The sequence below is a fragment of the Microcaecilia unicolor genome, chromosome 1 (genome assembly GCF_901765095.1).
Source record: "Microcaecilia unicolor chromosome 1, aMicUni1.1, whole genome shotgun sequence".
Classification (NCBI taxonomy): Eukaryota; Metazoa; Chordata; class Amphibia; order Gymnophiona; family Siphonopidae; genus Microcaecilia; species Microcaecilia unicolor.
In genome coordinates, this window is record NC_044031.1 from 702,542,627 (window position 1) to 702,557,244 (window position 14,618).

The 14,618-nt window shown below is 46.2% G+C and overlaps 1 protein-coding gene across 5 annotated transcripts in view; it reads left to right on the top strand.

The window, feature by feature from the left end:
- SLTM (SAFB like transcription modulator) overlaps positions 1-14,618 on the top strand; it is a 230,789-nt gene that overhangs the window by 113,432 nt on the left and 102,739 nt on the right. For all 5 annotated transcript variants that reach the window (XM_030188772.1, XM_030188798.1, XM_030188779.1 and 2 more), the window contains 2 exons: positions 5,047-5,141; positions 8,385-8,542. In XM_030188772.1, the coding sequence (XP_030044632.1) occupies positions 5,047-5,141; positions 8,385-8,542 (253 nt within the window). The remainder of the gene's footprint in view (positions 1-5,046; positions 5,142-8,384; positions 8,543-14,618) is intronic.

Below are 14,618 nucleotides of genomic sequence, written 5' to 3' on the forward strand. Positions count from 1 at the left end.
ATCCCGCTCATCTCACACACACATAACATCCCAATCATTTCACACATATTGCTTAGCAGTGTATCAACACACACCAGCACCACCAACTTCACACTATCATACGACAGCATTCACAGCCCGAACCCACAGAAACAAGACAAACACAACCTCATCATAAATCGCTACAGCAGTGAGTCAACCCCCAGCTTCATAACAATACCAGTCGCACACAAATGCCAGATCAGTAGTGAACAAAAAAAAAATCATCAGAGACTGGATAGAACAAGAAAGCCTTGGAGTTCTTTTCATTACAAAAACCTGGATCTGACTCAATGACACCATTATAAATGAAATATGATCCCTCCAGGATACAAAATCACACATACGAGAGAGAGGAAAAAAGGAGGCAGGATAGCAGTGATCTTCAAACCCTCCCTCAAAGAACTTATCTCCAAATTTGTTTCTTGAAATACTATCATGTACTATCTGAGATGACACCCTTCAAGATCAACTGTGCTGCATACTCTTCTGTAGACCACCAGGGAAATGGTCAGAAACTCACCAAGAATTCAGACTTCATTTCCAACACATACATATCTCACTCAAACATACTGCTATTCAGAGATCTAAACATTCACCTGGAAAACAAAAACGATATAAGCACACTTCAACAATGGAACTTCCAATACACATCCCCCCAATCAACACATGACAAAGGCCACACTCATCTTAATAGCCTACAAATTCACAGAAACACTCCACTTAGTGCAAAATGACTTAAAATGGGAAGAAACTCCATGGTCTGACCATGTCAAAGTACTCACTACTTTCTACTGGGAAGAGGCCTCCACCCAAACCACATCCCCCCTAATACGATGTACAAATCCCGAGGTAAAATTGACAATGCAATCTTCTGGATCAGTATTTATGCCAATTCTTGGTGTCTCCACCACAATAGCACACAGTTCCTAACTGCCTAGGAAGACAGATGCCTGACAAGTCCTTAACAATGTAGTACTACTGAAAATGAAGAGAACTACCAGAACCAAAGCGAACAATGTTCAACAACGAAGTAAAAGATCAGAAAACCTAGAAAGATTATGGTAGAAGCGCAAAACAAAGGACAACAAAACGAAATGGAAAGCAGAAATTGGACAATACAAATCCAAACTAAGGAAATTCAACTACTACGAACAACTAATCTCATCCGACTACAAAAACACAAAAACTCTGTAGCATAATCAACTCCTTCCTTTCCACAGATCAATAAATGTGTAACAGAATGCTCATCAGGAGCACAAGAACTAGCCAACTATTTTGAAGACAAAATAACATCAATGAGAACCATCTTTCAAAAAGATGACCCGGATATCTAATGATCTGGACGAACTTACCAGAAGCGATGAACCATTCGACAAGGATAAATCATGGTCATCTTTCCCCCCCCCCAACACATTAGTTAAGCAATTATTAATGAAACCACCAAATCCCACTGTTCACTGGACACATGCCCCAACTACCTACTAAAAGAACCTCCCACACAATTCCTAGAAAGCACCACTACCTACTTAGCCGGTCTAACTGCAGGCATCTTCCCTAAGGAAAAAGGTAACCTCATTCTAACACCTATCCCCAAAAACTGTATAGTGGTCTCCCGCATACCCAGCCCACATCATATCCCATACAGCATGATCTCTCTCACACCAAATGTCATACAGTCTCACGAACCCCCCCCCCCCCCCCCCCCACACACACACACATACAGCAGCAGTCTCATGAACCCCCCCATACATATAGCAGCAGTCTCATGAACCCCCCCTCATACATACAGCAGCAGTCTCACCCCCCCCCCCCCCACACACACAGCAAATCCCACACAGCAGTCTCATGATCCCACACCCACCTCACACATCTCTCATGGCCCAGTCCCCCTATTCCACACAGTAGTTATCACCCCCCCCCCTCCATATATTCTCTCGCGCTCTCTCTCTCTCTCCCTCTCTCCCCCTTCCCCTTCCCTGGTTTGCTGCTCTCCTTATGTTTGGGTCACTGCTGCTGCAAAACCGCCATTCCTCTTTTATCCTTAATGCTCATGCCTCCTAGTGGTCAGGTTGCTGTCACTGCAAAATTGCCTTGCCTCTTCTCAATACTTCCCTGGCTGGTACTCTTCTCAGTGCTCCAGTGGCTGGTGCCCCAGTCTGCTGCTCCTATCTCCTTATAGTTGTGTAGCTGCTGCTTCAAAGCTGCCACTTTTGCTTTCTCCTCTGGCTGGTGCCCCAGTCTGCTGCTTAACTCTCTTGACCTTGCTGCTGCTGCTGCTGCAAAACCACCATTGCTTAATGATCCACGTGGGCTAGAGAGGCTCCATATGAATGCTTCATTGGCTGCCTTGCTGGCCAGTGAGAGCTGCTGCTTTTGCAAGCCAATGAGATGCTTTCATTCCCATACAAGGAAGGCAGCATCTCATTGGCTGAAAAAACTAAGGATGCCTGCCTGGAAGAGGTTGCCTGCCAGGAGGTGGTGGAGAGGAAAACGGTAACGGAATTCAAACATGCGTGGGATAAACATAAAGGAATCCTGTTCAGAAGAAAGGGATCCTCAGGAGCTTAGCCTTGAATGGGTGGCAGAGACGGTTGGGAGGCGGGGCTACTGCTGGGCAGACTTATACGGTCTGTGCCAGGGCTGGCGGTTGGGAGGCGGGGATAGTGCTGGGTAGACTTATACGGTCTGTGCCAGAGCCGGTGGTGTGAGGCGGGGCTGGTGGTTGGGAGGCGGGGATAGTACTGGGCAGATTTATACAGTCTGTGCCCTGAAAAAGACAGGTACAAATCAAGGTAAGGTATACACAAAAAACTAGCACATATGAGTTTCTTGTTGGGCAGACTGGACAGGTCTGGCCAGGTCTTTTTCTGCTGTCATCTACTATGTTACTATGTTATTGGCTACAAACCTTAGGTGCCAGGTCCGGTTTTTAGTCACCATAGCGACCTGACACATGGGGTTTGTCGACCCTTGGCTTACGTTATGGTCGGTGAGTGGACAGAGTGGAAAACCAGTATTACTCGGGATCTTCTCAATAGCCTAGGTTCAAATGAGAAGTTATCCTACAGGTTACATGTGGCTGAAGCAGGTGTAAATGCTAGTTAATTTATGTAAGTGTACTTTCATTACTTTTCTATGATGGTGACAATACATACTTTAAAGGACTGTGCAAACCATGCCACCTTGAAATCTGTACATGTTGCATGCCTACAGTACATGCTTTGAGTAGCCTCTCTTCTAAAATTGCTATTAAACATAAGCTTGATAAATTTACACACATGACCACCCCCCTCAGATATCACATCCTCCATTGTGACACCTTTTTGAAGCCTATGCTTACCAGGTAGCACCATATGCACGGGTGATCTGCTCATACTTGGAGAAAGTGAAGTTATTTGTAAGAGTCTTAACTGAAGACAGTGTGTTTCTGTTTTGGAGTTGAGCTTGTTGTGTTAGGCATAAGACAATCTACCAGAGTGTGCTGATTGAGTTTTCTAATACCACAATTATCTAGATATATTAGAATACTGATGGTGTAACCCACATATGGTGGATCTTAAGAAATTGTTTAGAGGCAATTTTTTTTTTTAAAGAACTTTTCCATTCTTAGTATTTGTCACAATGTTAGATTTCCATTGTCTATGTGATGCACTGTTCTGCTAGCAGTTGACACAAAATTGTTTCTTACTATTAAATCATAACTAGGGTTACCATATTTGCCCTAAGAAGAGGACACATGCCCTGCCCCATCCCCTGTCAATTTGACCCCCCCCCCACCAGATTTCCTCTCGCCCCCCCATGTAGATCCCCTTCTCAATTTTCCAGCCTCCCTTCACCCACATGACTCCATTCACTACCCCTCCCCCCTTACCTTAGTGTGGTGCCCTGGTGGTCTAGTAACCTCTTTGGGGCAGGAAAGAGCCCCCTCTTTCCTGCTCGGAAGGGGTCACTAGATCACCAGGGTACCACACTAAAGTAAAGGGGGGGGGGGAATAGGACACCCTGAGGCCTGTCCGGCCTCCAGCCCTGTCTGTTCACAAATCCAGACAAACAGGCAGGCTGTCTGGGTAAAACCAGTCGTATGCTAACCCTAATCATAACTGATTTTGAATTTCATATAAGTAAGCACATTTTGTTCAGTGTGTGTAAGGTAATACAGGGAAATTGACTGGACTGTTGGGCAGGAAAGCCAACTGTCCGGTTAAATTACTTTTACCTGCCTAACCGAATAGTGCTGCAGAATTTCAACACTAACTGCCCCCACACTGACTGGTTAGTGCTGGGGTGGTCCATGGATGGAGTCAGTGCTTAACCAGTTAGCAATGATAGACTGCTAAGTGGCTGAAGTTAAGACTGTAAAAGTGCTGTCCTAACTTTAGCCACAAAGCTAGCTGGGTCTGAATATTGGCAAGTGCTCAGTTAACTTCTGGGTAGCGGCATCAGAGGTTTCTGGTGCTAGTGGTAGTCTCCAAAGTATTTACTAGTACTTTGAGGCTGCTGCTAGAGGTTACGGCAACCTTTTGAGACTGGAATAGTGATGAATAGGGGTAAGTGGGCATTGCTCCTTCCTGTTGGACTTCTGGACCATGATATACAAGGTGGGATGGGAGGTCTCATCAGGGGTTTCCTGTGTTTGGGGGTGGGGAGGGAGGGGGAGACTCAGAGGTGATGAGAGTATCTGCTTTTCCTTGTGCATGTCCTGGTCAGTACTCAGCTGGGGCCCATATAAGTGTGTCTTGCATTCGCTGGGATTTGAATAAGACCCAATAAGCCAGCACATGCCAGCATGGCCCCAGATATTCAATGCTGATGCCTGGATATGACATAATATCGGGGCTTAATTCTGACCATTTCTGGTTGAATATTGGCTGGAGTATATATAAACGAAACTTGTTTGGTGTGTTTTTGCATTTGTGTGTGCCATTCTGGTAAATGACATGTCATACGAAATTTTATACATGACTGTTGGTGTAATGTATGTGTGTATTTTTCTATAGATATATACATGTAGTTTTTTGTTTTCAGGTGGGAAAAGCCCTGGGCAGATGGTGGTCATAGACCAAACAAGAGGAGACCAATTTTACATGAGGCCACCATTAAGAAGGGGCAGATTTGATAAAGTAAGTTGCACAGGACTGCACTATTTTTTTCATAGCTAACTCGATCTTGCCTGAATAATATCCTTCCACTTGACATGTATTTCAGGTAATAATCACTGGGACTTTTGAATTAAATATGCTGTTCTTTGTTCTCTTCCCTATATATTGACCAGTGTACTGCAAGTACAGTTTGCTAGTATTTATCACCGTTTTGAAGGAATTCATTCAAAGCGGTATACAGTCAGATCATTCCACCATTTAACAAATGGAGCAGTCACCCAGTTGAGAGGAGGAATGGTTTACTTTATTTTTAAGAATTGAAATAAGAGAAGAGCAAGAAATGCATGCCTTTTGTAAGTAATCTCTTGTACACATTTTAGCATACATAACTGCTTGCTCAAACTTGAGTGAGAGTTTTACATGGTAAAAGACTTTAAGGCATGCTGGGCTTTTCGACACCCCTGTATAAAATTGTGACCATTGGTGAAAGCTGGTGGTGTTGGTGTTAGCAGGCCAGGTTCAGCTGCTAATAACACTGAGCACACACTGTACTGCTGGATTCTGTGCAGTCCTTCAGATAAGGCTAAAATCAGTGGTTGGGTTACAGTTCAGTTCATCTTTATTTCCAACTCCTCAGCATCCACAGTTGCACTGGTTTGGAGCTGGAAGTCCAGCCCTTTTCCCAGCTGTCTGCCTCCCTTTGGAATCATAGGGCACTGAGATCTAGCCTCTAAGCAGAGGTGCAAGTATTGTATTGCTGAATGTCTTTTCAGAGGCTGTGGTTTGGGCAGTAGGGAGACCTTAGTCTGGTCCAAATCCACTTTCAAGCACCTTTGATATTGATAGCACAAGCAGTTAATTTTCCCCCAGGTTGTATGTGGAGGTCTTGTGTTCCACTGTTACCTCTCTAGCCCCTATCATTGTTCAAAGCAGGAGCTCCCAGCTTCTTTCCAGCTGGCTACCTCCAGTGGAGCAGTGTGTAGCAGCAGTCATTCTCCTTTGCATCAGACAAATTATGTTGTGACCAAACATTTCGTTACTACACCTTTTAGTTGCTGTTAGTGGCTTCCTTTGGATTCTCCATGTTTGCATGTGTTGAGTGCAACGTTTCTGCATGTTAGACCAAGCATCTGCTTATTTTAATTGGCCAGGACATGAAGGTACTTTTGATGGGGAAGTTTGATGCTACAGTTAATGAAGTAATTGTGAAAGTACTGTTTGTGCAGGAGGTTTTTCCCTTACACCACAGTTATAAATTCAGAAATACGTATTGGGCAAAAAAATGCTATAAAACGTTTCTGTACAGCATTCATGGTCTGTGATAGAGCAAACAGATTTCACTCTTGTGGTTTCCTGTTGATGATAGATCATTATGCAAACAAAATATTTGCTTCTGACTGTAGTGGTACTATATATTCTTTGTTAGCTGTTGTGATGTTTGCATAGTGGCTATAATTGAGGAGTTGGGCAGATGTAGCATCTGTGACTGGCGAAGAGCTCTGCAAAACTTCTTAGGTTTTGTTTCCACCTTTCAGTTATTGTAGCAGATTTTTGTATCTGCAGATGGTGGCTAACAGCTCAAGCTGAGTTATTTGGGTATAGAAAGTATATCCCTCTCCTTGGAGGGCTCGCAATCTCTACTTGAAGTGATGGTGGGTTAAGTGGCTTAAGATCAGAAGGAGCAGGCACCCCTGGGTGTCAAGCCTGAAGCTCTAACCACTTTGCTATGTACTCCACTTGAGTCTTTCTAGACTTATGTCTTAGACACACTGTGGAAAAATCTAATGCTTTAGGCCTTAAGTATGGTTCACCCTTGGCATCTCTGCTTCTGTCTAAATGGGCTTGTTCTGAGAATATTTGGATCTGATATTTAGCAGGACATATCTGAATAGAAAAGGGTCTTATCAAGTTGTTACTTACTGGGCCAGATCTGAATATTAGTGGCACTGACGAGATAGTTGCCTGGATATCAGTAACACTGGCTTGTGGTGAGGCAGTCCAGGGGCAGAGTCAGGGTGGACCCGGAAAGTATCTGGGTGCTGCCAATTTTTAATGCTGGTACCCAGATAACCAGCTGGGCAAGAAGGACCACATAAAATGTAGTTTTAACTATGTCTGCTTAGTTATTTGGATACTGCCACTGAAAGTTTGCGCACCTAGGTGACCAAGGAGCTTGCCCATACCTGGATAAGGGCCCCACAAGGCTTCCCTATCCCCCGCCCGTTACCCAACCCCTTCCAACAGGCATAACAGGCTGATCACTAAAAAAACAACCTGTTCAAAAAGGCATACTACAATGATCTATCCTAAATTGCAGATAACGAAACTTATACCAGAACTGGACAAAACTGAACCCTCCATACTTGATTGCTTAATTTACTCTGTCACCATTGAACTTTAATGCAATACCACTCTGTATTTCTGATTCCGATAATGGCGATCGCCACTACGGCATAATGTAAGCCGCATTGAGCCTGCAAATAGGTGGGAAAATGTGGGATACAAATGCAACAAATAACAGATGCTCATGGTTTACCCAGTGTGAATGTTAGGGCAGGTGGTAGAAGACTGGATGGGTAATGATCTGCCCCTTTACTACTTTTTTTTTTTTTTTTTTTCTTTAGTATTGAATGAACAAAAAAAAATTTGTTTTTTTGTTTTAATTTATACAGACTCATATTAAATCTACAACCAGTGGCGTGGCCTGGGTGGATACAGGCCCACCCAGCGGCAGCACACCATATCAACATCTCTCCTCCACCTGCTCACCCATCGCTGAACCCCATGCCCCCCCTAGTGTACCTTAGGGAGGTCTCCAGTGCCTGCAGTGATTCAATTATTGCTGCCTGTGCTGGCCCCTGCAGGCTTCCATCGGCTGGGTCCTGCCCTTTCATCATTTCCTTTCTGACAGGACTTTTCATCATTTCCTGTCTGGCAGGATCCAACCAATGGAAGCCTGCAGGGCCGGCTGCAAGTGCTGGGGACTCCTGTAAGGTACACCAGGGAGGGACGGGGTTCAGCGATGAGTGGGCAGATGCTGGGACGCTGGGGAGAGGTTGATGTGGGATAAATAGAAAAAATCTATAATTTTTAAAAATATCTGCACTTGGGGGGGGGGGGGGGGGGGGCGTTGGAGTACCGTCTAAGTTAGCTCCGAGCCCATCCAAAATACTGGGTCTAGCTTCGCCACTGTCTTCAACATTAATCAGTTAAGACTTTCAAAGATAGTTGTACATACTGACGTTCTTTCAAATGTGTCTGCAGATGATGGGTAACAGAGAGAGATTCTTTCCAAACAAAATGAGGTTCAGAGACTTCAGGGGTCGAAAAGATATTTTACCTTTTGAAAAAATGAAGGAACAGAGAATTCGTGAGCACATGGAACGGATAGAGCGAATTCGCCGTACAGTAGAGCTTCGAAGGTAGGCTATGACGTGATTTACTTAATTCATTTGTTAGGTATTGTCATCTTTGTGGTGTGTTTTCATGGTGTTAGCACATAATGTGTGTGTGTTTTTTTTGTAGTCATATGCAATAATAATCACATTGATTTTTTTTATTTGTGCTAATCAATGCAGTATAAACCTACTTTTAAAAAACAAAAGGAAATAGAGGGTCTGCTTTACATTGGCTTGATTTCTTAAGTGTTTTTGTTAGTCCATCACGTTCTCTTTAGTAATTATTCTTTATTGCCTAGGCTATATCATCCTAACTAGTGGGTTGTATTCCCTGTCTTCCAGCAGATAGGGGTAGAGAGAATGACTTTCCTAGTGATAATTAGAAGGGCTGGTGCTCTCTAAATGACCCTCTGTATATGTGAGTTTGGTAATCATGAATTGTAGTCTATCTTACCACAGTGGCTAATGGTGCTGTTTAGACAAAGATGGTATTGTCCCTTCCCACACCAAGGTTGTTAGGCATGGTGAAAAATCTGCTCCACAAAGGCTTTAGCATACTCCTGTGGTTTTCTTCTGCACCTACCTTATTTGAGAGGTTTGTAGTAGTACAGAGTGTAGCCAGAATTTGGGTTTCTGCCAGGTACTTGTGACCTGGTTTGGTCACTGTTTGGAAAGTAGGATACTGGGCTAGATGGATCATTGTTCTGACCCAGTATGGCTACTCTTATGTTCTTATGTACATCAAGTATATGCATAACCCCTGAAGCAGACTGGTTAGTCCTGTCGAAACATAACCCCATGTTGGGTCTTGTAAACCAGTAGTGCTGAATAAAGATTACTGCATTTTATTATTGGCTAAGAAGATTTTTTGTTCTACTTCTACTCCTTGGTTTCCTTCTCTACCACCAACAAATAGTAGGTTGTGTAGGCTGGCGCACTTGGTCCTGGGCCTAGCTCTTAGCTGTGTAGGCTAAGGCTGCACTGCTTGGTTGGACCTAAAGTCCCACTCTCAGGTTTCCTATCCACTGATCTGACCTGATAGAAGGTGGAGTTCCCTGGTCTTTGTTCACAGGCATTTACCGTGTGAGGCCGTCAGCTCGGTCCCCATGGGGGCCCTTTCTGCAGTAGAAGTTGAGCAATCGGGCCATGCTGCCTTTGCTGTTGCCCTCAGTGGCTCTGGGTCTAGAGTGTGCTATGGTGGCAGTGAGGGAGTTGCTGGACCTGCAGTCAGGGCTGGCTGCTCCTGTTTCAGTGGAAACTGCCGCTATCTTGAATTCCTTGTTGCCTTTGGATTTGCCACCACGTCTGGAACCAGTGACCATGGGTGTTGCCTGTTTGGAAGGGTTGTGTGGTTGGCCCCAGCAGTGATGGATTTTCACATCTATTGTTTGCTATGTATATAGCCTTCTCTCGGAGCTGGTAGAGTGCTGCTGGGGGTGCTTTGTTGGAGCATCCCATACAGGGGTCGTCATCTCCTAAGAATAGGTGTCTAGAGTGGGATCTAGATGCTATGGAGGAGCAGGTTTGGTTCCCAGATGAAAATCTGGACTTGGAACTTGCTGGCTGCGATGAGGATTGAATAGCTCTACCTCCGAGCGAAGATTCCTTGGTGGTCAGCTTATTTCCCAATTTCTTCTTTTCCTACCCTCAGATTTGAGGAACCTCCAAAGGAGGCCACCCAGTCATTTGAATTTTTCCATGTGAATCAGGACATCTGGGATATTATTATCCAGACCCAGTGGAAGGCTCCAGATGTCCCTTTTCGTTTGGCTTGCTGTATGGTTCGTCTTTACCTTATCTCTGAGGAGGATTGGGAGCCCTGCATCATGTGTATGCGATGGTGTCTGCAGTGACCAAAAAGAATATGGACATAGTGGGTGGGGGCACGGTGCTGCAGAACTGCTGGTAGGAAATTTTGCATATGCATGGGGTTTGTGGTGGCTCTGGGTGTGCAGGCGTCCATTTGTGGTGTCTTAGTGGACTGGGCCTGCTTCAGATTAGCAGAATGTGTTCTTGATCGTGATACGGCGGACTAGGAAGTGGCCAGAGATGGGGTTGTCCTTTTTGTCTGATGCTCTCTGTGTTCTGCTCCGTACTTCTGCAAAGTCCATGGCTTTGAGTGTTGCGGCTCAAAGGTCTCTGGTTGCGCCTGGTCTGCAGATGTGGCCTTTAAGTCCAAGCTCAACAAATTTCCTTTTTGGTGTTCACTCCTGTTTGGTGAAGATCTGGGTAAGCTGAGTTTGGGGAACACTATAAGGTTCTTTACCTGCCGGATGATAAGCCCTGTTCGGGAGCCTGGGCCTTATCTGTTCGGGGATGGTTTTGGGAGGCCTGGGGGTATCCACGTAAGGGTTCTGCAACTCCTCAGCACAGTTGATTCAGTGAACGCAGGCCTTTTGTGGGGGCGATAGGGACTGTGATTCCTCCATCTCTTCGCTGGCTGATCCACCGAGTGAAGGTGTGGGTTTACAGCCTCAGGTTCCAGTGAACGGTTGCCTACTGGAGTTTTACCAGAGATGAGTCCACATTACCTCAGACTAGTGGGTTGTCGAGGTCATTTGGGACGATTACGCTTTGGAGTTTGCTCACCCCTTAAAAGACACATTTCTGCTCTCCTTGTTGGGCTCACAGGAAGGTTCTGGCAGTTGGCAGACTCTAGTTGGCTCCCTGATCTCATCTCATGGCTTCCAGTATCATCTCTATGCTGATAACACCCAGCTGTATCTCTCCACATCAGACATCACCGTGGAGACCCAGGCAAAGGATGCTGCCTGGATGTCCAACCGCCACCTGAAACTGAACATGTCGAAGACTGAGCTCATCGTCTTTCCACCAAAACCCACTTCTCCTCTTCCTCCACTTTCTATCTCAGTTGACAACACCCTCATCCTCCCCGTCTCATCTGCCCGCAACCTCGGAGTAATCTTCGACTCCTCCCTCTCCTTCTCTGCGCATATCCAGCAGATAGCCAAGACCTGTCGCTTCTTCCTCTTCAACATCAGCAAAATTCAACCTTTCCTCTCTGAACACACCACCCGAACTCTCGTCCACGCTCTCATTACCTCTCGCCTTGACTACTGCAACTTACTCCTCACCGGCCTCCCACTTAGCCATCTATCCCCCCTTCAATCTGTTCAGAACTCTGCTGCACGTCTTATATTCCGCCTGAACCAATATACTCATATCACCCCTCTCCTCAGGTCACTTCACTGGCTTCAAATCAGATACCGCATTCAGTTCAAGCTTCTCCTTCTTACCTACAAATGCACTCAGTCTGCTGCCCCTCACTACCTCTCTACCCTCATCTCCCCTTACGTTCCCGCCCGAAACTTCCGCTCACAGGACAAATCCCTCCTCTCAGTACCCTTCTCCACCACCGCCAACTCCAGGCTATGCTCATTCTGCCTCGCCTCACCTTATGCCTGGAACAACCTTCCTGAGCCCTTACGCCAAGCCCCCTCCCTGCCCATCTTCAAGTCTTTGCTTAAAGCCCACCTCTTCAATGCTGCTTTCAGCACCTAACTCTTACATTTCAGGAAATCCAGACTGCCCCAATTTGACTGCCGCTATCAGACTGACTGTTCACTTGTCCTTTAGATTGTAAACTCTTTGAGCAGGGACTGTCCTTTTATGTTAAATTGTACAGCGCTACCTAACACTAGTAGCGCTTTAGAAATGTTTAGTAGTAGTTGTTTGCTGTGGCTTTAGGCGGTGGTTCCTGTTCCGCCAAACTCGGGTCGGGTCTCTACTTCATCTATTTTGTGGCTCCTACGAAGGAGGATTTCTTCTGTCTCATTTTGGATATCAAAGTTCTGAACTGGACCTTCGGGTTCCATCCTTCCATATGGAGGCTCTCAAATCGCAGTGGTCCAGCCTGGGGAGTTTCTCCCACCCTTAGATCTCACTGAGTCATACATCCATATTCCCTTGAGGTCAGCTATCAGAGGTTCCTTCATTTTGCCGTTTTGTGCAGGCATCTTTTCAAGGTGATGACGGTGAGGGCAGCGGGAGTATTGAAGTCCTTTCAGGACAGTGTATCGGACACAGCTCAGGTAGTGCAGTTGCTTCAGTAGCCGAGCTAGGTGATTCACCTGGCCAAGACACTGCTTCAGCCCTCGCAGGTCTTAGACTATTAGACTACCTGGGGGGTGTATATTCGTTAATTTGTGTAGCGCTCTAGAAATGTTCAGTAGTAGTAGTATATTGACATGCTGCAGGGGCACGTCTTTCTGGAGCGAATTTAGAAGCTGCAGGGGCAAGTGTCTGCTTTGCTTCAGTCCAGGCATCCACAGGTGACACTATCTGCAGGTGTTAGGGTCTGTGGCAGCATCCATGGCATATGCCCTTTGCAGCTGGTGCTGTTCTCGCAGTGGTTCCCTCAATCTCAGGATCTGGAGCGCATGTTGCTTCTCCATGTCCAGGTGAGGGCCAGTTTGTACTGGTGGCTGGAGCGTTATAATCTGTTGAAGAGCTTCAGTTTGGCTGCTCCAGAGTGGACCATAGTAAGCACAGATGCCAGTCTCTCCAGCTGGGAAGTCCATTGTGCAGGTCACGTGGCTCAGGGCTGTTCGTCAAAGTGGCCTTGTCCATCAGTGTCCTCGAAACCAGGGCGGATCCACCTGATATTTCAGGAATTTTTCCTGGGAAAGGTGGTCTGAGTGTTCGCTGGGTGTATCTTAGTTGTTGAGGGCATGAAGAGCCTACAGGTAATGGAGGAAGCTGCCCTTCTCTTTGCATGGATGGAGGAGCAGTTCGCAGATCTCTTGTCTGCTCCTCTAGCTGGGGTCAACAGTGTGCAGATTATATCTGAAGAGTTCTGGAGAGTGGAGACTCAATCCCCAGCTGTTCTGCGCTAATCATTCATCGATGGGGGTCACCTGTGATGGATTTGATGGCAACGCCAGTCAATGAAGGCAAAAACCATGTGGTGCGATGATTCAACTTTAACTGGAACTCCTTGCTGGACTCTGCGCTTATCGCCTTTCCTTGGGATTTTTAGCTGTGCATTATTTCTTGTAATTATATCGTGTAACAAGGAAATGCCAGGTTATTTCATAAGATTCCTGACACAGGTGCATCTGCACCAAAACATGGCAGCTGTGTTAAGTCGTTTGATTGTTCCTCAGTAAAGATTTGGAAGCTCATACATCTCCCTCGTGTTTGGATAGAGCTTACTTGTCCTAATCCCTTCTCCTTAATCTCCATCAATGCCCAGGTTCCTTGGTTTTTCAGCAGGAAGAGGGCAGTTGGGCGGAGGGCCTGGATGCGCTGCTGCAGCCTTGGCCCATGTCGGGGCTCCTGTACGCGTTTTCTCCCTGGTCTCTCGTGGTGTCCAAGTCTGGTGATTCTGGTGGCACCCGATTGGCTCCAAAGACCATGGTACAGAGACTTGGTTCGACTGCTGGTGGGTCAGCATCATTTGTCTGCTGTGCTCGGCCACCCTTATGGCGCAGGAGCCAGTATTCATGGAAGACCTAGCTCGATTCTCTTACGGCCTGGCCCTTGAGCAGGTGCGCTTGAAGCAGGGTTACTTGGCTCTAGTCATTGCGACTTATCTTCTCGTAGGCCTTCTACTTCGTTTATGTGCATGTTTGGTGGATTTTTGAGGGGTGGTGTCAGGATTATGATGTTGTGCCCCTGAATGCCTCTTCCTAACATCTAGATTTTTTTTATGGGCTGGCTTGGTTGTCTCAAGGGTCGTCTCGTGGAGGGGAAGCCCCTTGCGTTTCTCCCGGATGTGCAGCTTCTCCTGCCCCCAGTTCGTCCGGCTATTCTGCCTTGGGATTTCAATCTATGTGCTGGTCTCGGCGCCCTTTGAGCTGTTGTATGGGGCTATTCTTAAGGCTTTCACATTGAAGACTGTGTTTCTGGTGGTGGTGACTACAGGCTTTAAAATCCCACTGTTCTGTTCTGTCACAGGTGGTGTCTCCCTTTCTTGTCACTGGTCTTTGGTCCTTGGGGGTCATAGTAACAAGCACAGTCTCCATTGTTTAGACATGCGACAGGTCCTCTGGTCCTATCTCGGGTAGTTTCAGCAGATTGGCTCTTTGTGCTCGTCGAGGGCTTCCAGTGAGGTGCAGCGGCCTCTAAAGTGGCCATT